Raw genomic sequence first — 12,177 nt, 5'->3', positions numbered from 1 at the left:
TTTTTCGAGACAGGGTTTCTCTGTAGCTTTGGTGACCATCCCGGAACTAGCTCTTGTAGACCAGGCTGGCCTCGAACTCCCAAAGATCCGCCTGTCTCTGCCTCCCGAGTGCTGGGATTAAAGGCGTGCGCCACCACCGCCCGGCTCCTTGTTTTATTTTTCATCATCAAAACTCTCCTTAAACTAACATTATTATTATCAATTAGACAGTACAGTTTAGGAAGAAATCTTCTTCATAATAATCCACAGGTAAAAAATGCCCGGTAGAACGGGATTATTTCCATGAGATAAACACACACACACTCTCCCCGCACCCATTCACACCGTGCCAGATGCCAGAGAAGGATGGTTGCAGTTGCAGCAAACACGTGAAAGCCCCACAGAAGCAAAAGACATTCTGGAGTCTGTGGTCTTGGAGCCTTGCCTGTGTGAGATTCACCCGTCAGGGTTTTGCCTCCTAGTGGCTGATGCCTGAACTTGAGTTGCTACCTGCGCTCTGATAGGGCCACCAGCAATTCACATGGACTCCTAAGACTGGTGTGGGGGCAGCACACTTCCAGTCCAGTATTTGGGGAGCTGAGGTAGAGTCAGGAGTTGAGGCCAGGGCTGGAGAGATGATTCAGCAGTTAGAGCACTTCCTTCTCTTCCAGAGGACACAAGTTCAGTTCCAGCACCCACATCAGCAGCTTAGAACCACTTAACTCCAGCTCATCTGATGCCACCAGCCTCTGGCATTCACAGACCTGCTACACCACCCTCACACACAACAACAACAAAAGTGTACTCACCTATAGAAAGAATGCTGCAAAACCAGTGCAGTTGGTCTAAGACCAGGGAGAACCCTCCCTCTCTCCCTCCCTCCCTCCCTCCCTCCCTCCCTCCCTCCCTCCCTCCCTCCTTCCCTCCCTCCCGTCTTACCTTCTCTTCTATGACTTTACGGGGCTGTAGTTACAATATTGTTTCATAATCTGGGTTACAAAGATGTGCTGGGACTCTGCTTTTTTTCTGAAGATTATATAGGACTTTAGCATCTTTTGAGTTTTTAGTTAATTTTTGTTAATTGAGACCAGGAGCCTTCAACTTTATTGTTTTGTACAGGGTTATTTAGTTGAAACACTGTATGTTAGAAAGGTTAACTTTTTTCCTCATTAAATTGCCTTGGCATTGTCTTAAAATGAGTTCACAATGGCTGGAGAGATGGCTCAGAGGTTAAGAGCATTAGCTGCTCTTCCAGAGGTCCTGAGTTCAATTCCCAGCAGCCACATGGTGGCTCACAACCATCTGTAATGAGGTCTGGCACTGTATCCTGGAAAGTGTATATATAATAAATAAATAAATTAAAAAAAAAGTAAGTTTACCAAGCTGGATATGATGATATGTTCCTGTTACCTAGCCCTTAGGAGACTAAGGCATGACTATCACAAATTCAGGGCCAGTCTGGGATACACAATGAGACCTTGTCTCAAAACAAGAAATTTTATTTACTCATTTACCACGGAAGTAAGGGTATATATCTGAAGAGCCAATTTTTGTCCCACAGATGTACATGTTTTTCTTCATGAGAAAACCACACCGTCTTCATTGGTTGATTTGTAGTAGGTTTTGAAATTAGGATATATAAATCATCCAACTTTGTTTATTTTTTGGTCAGATTATTTTAGCTGTTTGAGGGTTCTTTTTTATGTCAGTATAAATTTTAAAAGTCACTTGCTAGTTTTTGCAAGAAAGGAAACACCGTTTGATAGACATTGCATTGAATAAGCAGATAAATTTGGAAGTTTTGCCGCCTACAACATTATCCTGACATTCTATGCAAATGGAGTATTTGCTAAGAGCTTTAATTTTTTCATTAATGTTTTTAGTTTTCAGTGTATGAATCTTGCACTTACTAGTATTTTTGGATTGTGTACTGCTACTGGGTAGAAATACAGTCGATGTTTATACATTGATCTTATGTTCTGGAACATTGCTGAATGAATTTATTAGCTCTAATTTATTTTTAAAAGGGATTCCTGGGACTGGAGACATGGACCAGCAGCTAAGAACACTCACTACTATTCCAGATGTTCTGGGTTCAATTCCCAGCACCCATATGGTGGTTCACAACTTAGAACCTGAGATGCAGAAGATCTGGTTTCTTCTGGTCTCCTTAGACACTGTATACACATGGTGTACATACATGCAGACAGAACACTCAGAGACATAAAATAAAATGAAAAAAATAATAAAAGAGATTCCTTTTGAATTATTATGTACAAGACCCTGTCTCTTGCAATCAAGTATCTTTACTTCTTCTTTTCTGAATTTGGTATCTTCTGCTTGTTTGTTTGTTTTTCTGAGACAAGGTCTCTCTGTGTAGCCTTGGCTGTCCTAGAACTCACTGTGCTGACCAGGCTGGCATTGAACTCAGACATCCTTGAGTGCTGGGGTTAAAGGTGTGTACCACCACTGCCCAGCTCATTTTCTGCTTTTTGTCTTCATTTTTTTTTTAAAGTTTATTATGTATGTAGTGTTCTGCCTGCGTGGTTGCTCGCAGGCCAGAAGAGGGCACCAGATCTCATTACAGATGGCTGTGAGCCACCATGTGGTTGCTGGGAATTGAACTCATGACCTCTGGAAGAGCAACTAGTGTTCTTAACCTCTAAGCCATCTCTCCAGCCCCTTCAATTTTTTAAAAAAGATTTTATTTATTATGTATATAGTGTTCTACCTGCATGTAGGCCTGCAATCCAGAAAAGGGCACCAGATCCCATTACAGATGGTTGTGAACTACCATGTGGTTGCTGGGAATTGAACTCATGACCTCTGGAAGAGCAGTCAGTGCTCTTAACCACTGAGCTATCTGTCCAGCCCCTCGTCTTCAATTTTTGCAGACTTTATTAACATAGTGTTCAGTAGACTTGAAGGAGTTAACATCTTTCTTGTTCTTGATCTTAAGGGAAATTTTTCTGTTTTCCCACCATTGAGTACCGCAGCAGCTGTGGGTTTTCATTGATACCCTTTCTCAGATTAGGAGTCACTTTCTGTTCCACACTTGGTGAACATTTGATCATCAGATTGTTGTATATTCTTTTAAACATTATTTATTTAATGTGTATATGTGTGTTCTTGAGTGTATGAATGTACTCCACACATTTTCATGAGCCTGTGGAGGTCAGAAGAGACATTGGATCCCTCGGAATTGGAATTACAGGTGGTTGTTAGCTGCTGTATGTGTACTGGGAATTGAGCCCAGCAGCAAGTGCTCTTAACTACTGAGCCACCTCTCCCCCACAGATGGTTGCGTATTCTTGACATCAAATCAACACTGAGTAGTATTTATATTATCCCACGTAGAAAACATTAACGATAATCTTTCAGCGTCTTCTGCTTTCATTTTCTCTTTTCTGTTCTGAGCCCAGCATGAGTTATTCCTAACAAATATATTTCTTGAAATTAAAAACACCAATTGAAGACATTTAAAATGTCTTTTATTATATATATATTTTGTGCTGGGTGGTGGTGGTGCAAACCTTTAATCCCAGCATATGGGAGTTAGAAGCAGGCAAATCTCTTGAGTTTGAGGCCAGCCTGGAGCCTGGTATACAGAGCATGTTCCAGGAGAGCCAGGGCTACACAGAGAAACTCTGTCTCGGAGCAAGCAAACAAAAAGTTTTATTTTGTATTTCCCAAAGAAGGTTATTATATAGTAGAGCATGTTTCTATTGTATTCTAAAATTTACCTCTCTTTCAAGAGTACCCTGTAAGAATGACCACTTATGGGGTTGAGGAGACGGATTGATATTTAGGTAAACTGCTCTCTGTGTAGGCATGAGTACTGAGTTCCAATCACCAGCACTCAGGTGGAAGGCAGGTGTGGTGACCCTGACACCGGGGGAGCACAGAGCTGGCCATAGCTGAAATGGCAAATGCCAGGTTCAGCAAGACCTCTGTGTCACTAACGTAGAGAGCAGTGAAGGAGACACCGAATCTGTAGACACCCTGACATAGAATGGCCACCCATCTTAGTGAGGGTGGAGACACTGAGCACCCAGAGTCTTCCAGTAAATGTATTTATTTGTGCTTTGTTACTTGTCTGTTTATATCACTAGGATACAAGCATTTTGAGGGACTAAGACTCACTCGTGCTGTGTCCCTAGGTGTGGAACGCTGCCGCCACGTCACAGGCACTTGGTAATATTTGACTCTAATGGCTGTCATGCCCGTCCCAGGATGGAAAGCCTCTTAGAGGCTTGGGACTGTCTTACTTGCTTTTGTGTAGTCTCGTTATTGCTCGTTAATTGTTTGTTTGTTTCTGTTTCAGATGTGTTTTGTGCGTGTGTGTTCATTAGCTTTTAGTTGCTTTAGGAATCTGTCCAGGGAAAGAGTTAAAATGACAGGCCTAAGACAGCTGTTCTTAGAAAGCCCGGCATTCCAAGTTGGCCACTGGCTGGCATGTAGGAATTTGTGTTTGGGAGTGCTCCTGCTGAGGGGTCCCTGCAGATGTCTAGGCAGGGAATGAATCTGCGGGGGGACTTCTGGGAGCTCAGTGCCAAGTGATTCGTTGTTAGCCTGTTTAAAACACAGTGCAATTTGGGGAAAAGTTTCCAGGCAACAATTATTTTAGTTCCAGGTGCACAATAAACCTTGAGGTCTGACTACATAATAGAAATGCCTTCTCAAAGTACATGTGACTATGAACATGGGTTCTATTAGCTTGAGTCTGGCATAGATGTTAGCAGGTTATGTCATACACGTGACATCTCCAGTTAGGTTATGTTTTATTAACTCTGGGAGGGAGAGTGTGGGATATCACTATGGGGAATTTGGACAAAGTCTGCCTCTTACAGTAAAAGTTGGGTGAGGTCTGCCTCCACAGATAGCAGAAAGGTCTACAGGTTGTTAACAGTGTCCACTCTCAGTCTCTGGATGGAAGGCAGGTATTTTACTTTAGACACCCCTGTGTGATTAACATTTTTGTTTTCCCTGGATGTCTGTGGGTGCAAGGACCTTGATGCTCCCAACACTCCCTCCACTCCCTAACTGATGAGAATACTTTACCATACTCACATTGTTTGTGCAAACGGTATCGTTTGTGGCAACCATCTCCTTTTCTTCTGTTAATCTGGGATTTTGGTACCAGACTAAAAATGCTTACATGACCAAACTATTAATTAAAATTGGAACAATATTTAGACAGTATTTCATGTGTTTCAGAATTTAGCAATGGGGGACTAAGTCTGCTCTATGTGATGCTATGGAGATTGAAGAAGTCTGGACCTTGTTAGTTCTGGTTTGTGTTACTTTGCTGTGACAAGTTTCACGTGACTATGACTGAATATATGCAGAATTCTGTGACTCTCTGGAGTCCTCAGCACAGCATTAAACTCAAGGAAAAGCTAAAGAGCTGGGTATTGCGGCACTCGCCTTTAATCCCAGGATTGGGAGGCAGAGGCAGGCGGATCTCTGTGAGTTTGAGGCCAACCTGGTTTACATAGTTCCAGGACAGCCAGAGAGACACAGAGAAACCCTGTCTTGAGAAACCACCTTCACCATTACCAACAGCAACAACAAAGAAAATGCTGAAGAGGTATCTTCTGATGATTTTAATCTCCCAGTGTTCTCTCGATTTGAAACTATGACAATGCTCAGCAGAATAACATTTAATATGTTGCAATCTGGGAATAAAAACATATAAATTAAGAGCTGAGATGTAACTCTATGGAGCACTTGCCTAGTATGTGCGGGGTCCCAAGTCCATCTTTCAGTATTACATAAAGAAGGTGAGGGCATAATTAATACATTTAAAAAAATATCATTTACTTTACAAAATGGTGCATTGTAACATTGGAAAATAAGGGTCTTTGCTTGATTTCTGGGGGATATTTCTGTTAAAATAAAATATCCGCAGGGCTGGAGAAGTGTTCAGGGTTAAGAGCACTTGATAATCTTGCAGAGGCCCCAAGATCAGTTCCCAGCACCTGCTTGGTGGCTCACAACCACTTACACTCCAGTGCCAGGGGTTATGCCTTCGTCTGGCCTCCAAGGGTGCCAGGCAGGCAGGAAAAACATGCATAAAATAAAAATAAAAACCCCAAATCTTTAAAAGATATTCATGGGGTTGAAGAGTTGACTCAGATTATAAAATGCTTGCCCTGTAGTTTAGATCCCTAGTACTCAAATTAAAAAAGGAAAAGAAAACTAAACAGTGTAGTAATTCTGCTGCTGAGGAGGCAAAGACAGGCGGCTTCCTGGATTCAGGCTAGCCAGCCTCATCTCATTGATGAACTCTGGGTTCTGAGACCTTTTTCCAAAAAGTAAAAGGAGGCAGACAGTGAATGAAGAACACATCCAGCAGCAACCTTTCTGGTGCGCGCACACGCACGCATGCACGGCAGGAGAGAATCTACTCTGTATGTTTTATAACAGAGCCACTGTAGCGCTGCCCCCAAATCATGGTTCAGTCTGTCCTTAGGCACTTGCGTTCTGGGAAAAGGATACTGTTACTTCAGTTCTTCAGTTTTGTGTCCCACGCCTGCAAGGTTTCTGTGCTGTTTATTTTAGATAGTTCATTTTGACACTTAGATAAACAGAAGCCAAGCAGAAGCCTACCCAGAATTAGTCCCTGAACTTTGTTCCAGGGCAGAGATAAGACGTGCAGACTTCTCCAGTGTAGATAAATCTATTTCAGCTGCTGGGGGATAAGTATTGTGTGACTTCTGGGCTGTTTAGACACGGAATGGCAGCGAAACTTGAAAAATTTTGCCAGTGTTGTGACTCACGCTGGTACTTCCTGCATTGTCTTAGACAGGAACTGTGATTTCAAGACCAGCCTGGGCTACACATTCTGTTCCAGGGCAGCCTGGCTTCAGCGGGATACTGTCTTTCAGAGAAATTTATATTCATTCATAGTGAATTTAACAGATGTTCAGAATAGTAATCATTTCTTTCATTTCCACATTTTCTTATTAAAACAACTTCATTTTTATTTACATTCTCTAAACTAAATTTCTTGTTTATTTTCCAATTTTTATCTACCCGTGATTAAACTATTATTTATCACTGTAATATTTTTGCCTTCTAAATCTTTCCAGTATATAAATTGGCTATTTCTGAATTCTGAAGAAGTTTTGTAGAATTTGAAGCATGTTTCTCTGCAATTATGTATAATTTCTTGAATTTCAGATTTATAGATATCATACTTTGTAGACAGAAAAAATACAGGCTCTTCTCAAAGTGTTAGATTAAATGAGATGGCCTGCTGATAAACCCAAGGTTGTTTTGTCTCTGTTGGAGTCCTCCTTTCCCCGTTAGTTTAAGTCTTCCTCATGGATTGAGCAAACTCTATTCTTTGTCTTTCCTAAGTTGATAGTTTATGATTGGACACATGTTCATTAAGCATTTGTCAGTTACTACTACTTTTAGTTGTCAGTTAAACTAACAAACATGTATTGTTATTTATGTGTATTCAGTATAAAATAATAAAAAACTATATATCATGAAAGATGGAGCAACATTTAGTTTTTTTTTTTTTTTTTTTTTTGGTCTTTCAAGACACGGTTTCTTTGTGTAGCCCTAGCTGTCCTAGAACTGACTCTGTAGACCAGACTGGCCTCAAACTCACAGAGATCTGCCTCCCTCTGCCTCCCTAGTGCTGGGATTAAAGCTGCACCACCACCACTCAGCCTCAGTGTAGTTTTAATTTGCATTTCTCTAATGGCTGGGGGAGGTTAACATTTTTTTCCACGTGTCTAAGAACTGTAGACTGTTATCTGCAATAGGATAGTTTGACCTTTTCCTTTTTGTGTCCTCGTTCCTTCTCTTGACTCATCACTCCAGCTAAGACATCCATCATTATGTTGAGTAAGGATGGAAAAAGTGAGCTAGGTGTGGTGGCGCATGCTTTTAATCCCAGCACTGGGAAGGCAGGGACCAGTAGAGTTCCCCGCCAGCCAGGTCTACACAGTGAGATCCTGTCTCAGGAAAAAAGTGGAGAAAGGGACATTCCTCCTGCAAGATGGCTCAACAGGTGTATGTACTTGTATGACCTGAATTTGATCCTTAGGACCCACATGATCTCATGATGTTTTCTGACCTCCAAACACACACACACACACACACACACACACACACACACACACTTTAAAACAAATAAAAAAGTGAATGCCCTTGTGTTGTTCTTGATTTTAGTCGAAATGCTTTCGTACAATTAATGTTGGCTATATTTTTGTCATATGTAAGTCTTTTCAGGGCTTTTGTGAAAGGATGTTGGATTTTGTCAAAACACATACATCTGTTGGGATGAAACTGATTTCTCTCCTTGAGGCCATTGATGTGATTGTTACATATATTGACTTACATATGTTGAATCTTCCCTCCCTTTCTGCCGTGGTGAATGAGCTTTTTGGTGTGTTCTTCAATTCTGTTTGCTGGCTTTTTTCTTTTCTTTTCTTTTCTTTTCTTTTCTTTTCTTTTCTTTTCTTTTCTTTTCTTTTTTTTGGATTTTTCGAGACAGGGTTTCTCCGTAGCTTTTGGTTCCTCTCCTGGAACTAGCTCTTGTAGACCAGGCTGGCCTCTGCCTCCCGAGTGCTGGGATTAAAGGCGTGCGCCACCACCGCCCGGCTGCATCTGTGTTAAGCAGGGGAATTGGTCAGTAATTTTTCCTTATTTGTTATGTCTTTATAAGAAGAGGTTGGTACTATTCCTCCCATTTCTGTTCTGTGGAATAGTTTGAGACATTTTAGAAACCATTGCTGTGGAGTTGCTACTTTTTGGAGGACTCACTTTGCCTTTATTTCCATGTTTATTGTGTTTTTTTTTTGCATCAGGACTTGAACATCTAGGGTTAGGTCACTGGTTGGAATTTTCTCATTGTTTTTTCTCATCCTTGTTCTTTCAGGGGAACTGCTTGCAGTGTTCAAGAAGCGATTAGATTGTTCAGGTTGAGGTGTCATTTCCCGCTGCTAGAATGGTGTTGAGCCCCAGTCCTAGTTACCCCACCCCAGAACAGAATACCGTTCATGTAAACAACCGTCTCTTATTTACTCCAGTGCAGCTCTCACTGCATTCCTTCTCGGGCTTCCAGACGCCTTAGAAACCCTGTTGGATCTGCAAATTTGTTTTGCTTTTCTCAGCTTTTACCAGACTCTGATAAAATGGACTTCCCTTCTGTAGTGCACTGGTCTTTCACGAAAGATGTGAAGGGCTGATTTGGAGTCTGCATGTTCGTGTTCTGAGCAGAGCCCTATTTCCTGGTGCTGTTTCCTCTTGAAATACTGTGTTTATCTGAAGGGAGCAGTTGCCACTCTGCCAGCGATGCTGCCTTCTACCCCAGTTGTCTGTCTGTCCTTTCGGTTTATTGAGACAGGGTTTCTCTGTAGCTTTGGAGTCTGTCCTGGAACTCGCTCTTTAAACCAGGCTGTCTTCAAACAACTCTCTGCCTCCCAAGTGCTGGGATTAAAGGTGTGTGCCACCATCTCCTGGCATACCTGTTTTTCTAATCGGTAGCACTACACATATATTGTGTTCTTTAGATATTAGTATATCTATCTTCTAGAAGATTGAAACGTAGTTTAAAAGTATATACATCAAGCCACATTTCTTTTCCATTAATTGCTGTCTGGTTTGGTTTGTCTGAATAAACCACATAACCAAAGATTTGGTAACTGCAGCTTTCCTTATCTAGTCTGTTACCTGGCCCAGTACTTGGAAAGTACTTTGCATACCAATAAATGTGACAGGTCTGTTTATGTGAATTGGCTGGACACACAGATGTTAAGCCCTGTCATTCCTTTTCTAGACTTCTTTCTTATGTTCAGAAACATTATTTTGGCCAGGTGGTGGTGGCGCACACCTTTAATCCCAGCACTCAGGAGGCCGAAACAGGATCTCTGTGAGTTTGAGGCCACTTGGTCTACAAGAGCTAGTTCCAAGACAGGCTCCAAAGCAACACAGAGAAACCCTAGCTTGAAAAAGCACAAAGAGCAAAAAATAAAAAAAATACATTATTTTGATAAGTAATATACTTTGCTAAAATGCTCCTGAATTGTACTGTTCAATTCTGTACACCTCAAATGCAAAACGGATGCAGAAAGTCCTAAGAAACTGTTGGTATTCCTAGTGATTATCCTTGCTACTCCAACATTAGGAAAGTCTGTCTTAAGAAATTAAAGTTCAGATGTTGCTTTTTGATAACCTTTTACTTTTTTGATATTTTTACAATGCTGGCTAATGTTTGTTAATCACTGAGTTACATGGCAAATGCTCTATTGGAATCAGTTAAATCACATGGATATAAATGAAGAAAGAGGGTTTGGCATTAAATTATATTAGATTGTCCCTTAAATATGAGGAGCCATTGAACATTTCTTTTTTTTATGTTTTTTTTTTTTAAGATTTTATTTATTTATTATGTATACAACACTCTTCCTCCCTGTATACCTCCAGGCCAGAAGAGGGTGCCAGATCTCATTACAGATGGTTGTGAGCCACCATGTGGTTGCTGGGAATTGAACTCCGGTCCTCTGGAAGAACAATCAATGCTCTTAACCACTGAGCCATCTCTCCAGCCCCCTGAACATTTCTTCATCTGGCTGTTTTAAGTAATGCAAATTCATTTTCTTTTTGCTCAGAAGTACTCTCAGTTTTAAAAACCTATTTAGCAAGAGTGATAGTGCACATCTTTAATCCCAGCACTCCCCAGCACTCAAGGGCAGAGCAGGTGGATCTCTGTGAGTTTGAGGCCGGACTGGTATACAGAGAAAGTTCTAGGCCAGTCAGTCCTAAAAAGTAAGACTGGCCCTTAAAAAAAATACATATATTACATGTATATTTACTCAGACATGATCTGTATATCATGAAATACATTCATCTGAGGTAAAGTATTCCATGATTTCTTTCTGTTAATGTGGTATTTATGTAGCCATGACCACAGTATAATTTTAAAACACACATACTTCACTCTGAAAAGAAACCATATATCCATTTTTCATTATTCTCACACCTCAGTCTATCATGACTAATAATGTTACTTTATACAAAAGACTATAAAGTGATAGAATTGAATACTGTAATATTTGCTAGAATTCTTATGCTCTTAGGGTTTGCTTGTTTAAGGCAGGGTCTCTATGTAGCCCTGGCTGGCCTGGAACTAGCTATGCAGACTAGGCTGCTTTTGAACTCACAGAGATCCACCTTGTCTCTGCCTGTCAAGTGCTGGGATTAAAGGTTTGCACCACCATACCCAGCCTACCTCTTTGTTTTAAAGGTTGATTTAGAACATGGTATTTCTTTTTCTTTTTTTGAGGTTGGATCTCATTTTGTAGCTCTGGCTGTCCTGAAAGTCACTATGAGACCAGGCTAGCCTAGGACTCTCAGAGATCTGCCTGCCTCTGCCTCCTCAGTCCTGGGACTAAATGTCTACAATACCATTCCCATTGAACAAGGTCTTTCTTTTTTTGAACAGCAAAAATATTTAATAGTATAAATAGTAATAAGAGTTACATGAGTAAAAGAAGACTTTTCAGGAAACGTTTTAGAAAAGTTCTTGCATGGATGTAAAAATTAACGTGCAAAAGGAAATTGCCAGCGGCTGGGATAGAGACAACAGTAGTTGAAAGCATGTGTGCTGCTCTTACAGAGGACCCGAGTTCAGTTACCAGCAACTGTGTCAGGCAGCTCACAGTCCCCTGTAGCCCCAGTCACAGGACCATCCACCTCCCCTGGCCTCTCCGGGGCCCCTGCGCACACACGCATTCACACACACACACACACACACACATTCACACACACACACACACACACACACGATAATAAAAATAAATCTTGAAAAGGGAAATCATTGGGTATAAATTTATTCAGCAATGAAATTTGAAGGATTTAGTAGGAAAATTTATAATTTTTTTAAAAATTGTGCTGTATATTAATAAAGAAATCTTACAGATTCTCGTAGACAATCATATTATCAAAGTAGCATCAGTTTATCATTGTGTTATTTCCTGTTTTTTTTTTTTTTTAGCTTCCCAGAATCAAGAACGGCTGTGTGCATTTAAAGATCCCTATCAACAAGACCTTGGGATAGGTGAGAGCAGAATCTCTCATGAAAACGGGACAATATTGTGCTCCAAAGGGAGCACGTGCTATGGCCTGTGGGAGAAATCCAAAGGGGACATCAATCTTGTGAAACAAGGCAAGTATCTC

General features: G+C 41.0%; 1 protein-coding gene across 2 annotated transcripts in view; it reads left to right on the top strand.

The window, feature by feature from the left end:
* The window catches only part of Bmpr2 (bone morphogenetic protein receptor type 2), a 95,559-nt gene that overhangs the window by 35,264 nt on the left and 48,118 nt on the right, over positions 1-12,177 (top strand). For both annotated transcript variants that reach the window (XM_050159309.1, XM_050159308.1), the window contains exon 2: positions 11,996-12,166. In XM_050159309.1, coding sequence (XP_050015266.1) covers positions 11,996-12,166 — 171 coding nt within the window. The remainder of the gene's footprint in view (positions 1-11,995; positions 12,167-12,177) is intronic.

Source organism: Alexandromys fortis, unplaced genomic scaffold (genome assembly GCF_014885135.2).
Source record: "Alexandromys fortis isolate MF-2015 unplaced genomic scaffold, M_Fortis_MF-2015_v1.1 scaffold_65, whole genome shotgun sequence".
Lineage (NCBI taxonomy): Eukaryota > Metazoa > Chordata > Mammalia > Rodentia > Cricetidae > Alexandromys > Alexandromys fortis.
The sequence above is the reverse complement of the archived record's forward strand: the minus strand, read 5'-3'. Positions and strand labels throughout refer to the sequence as shown.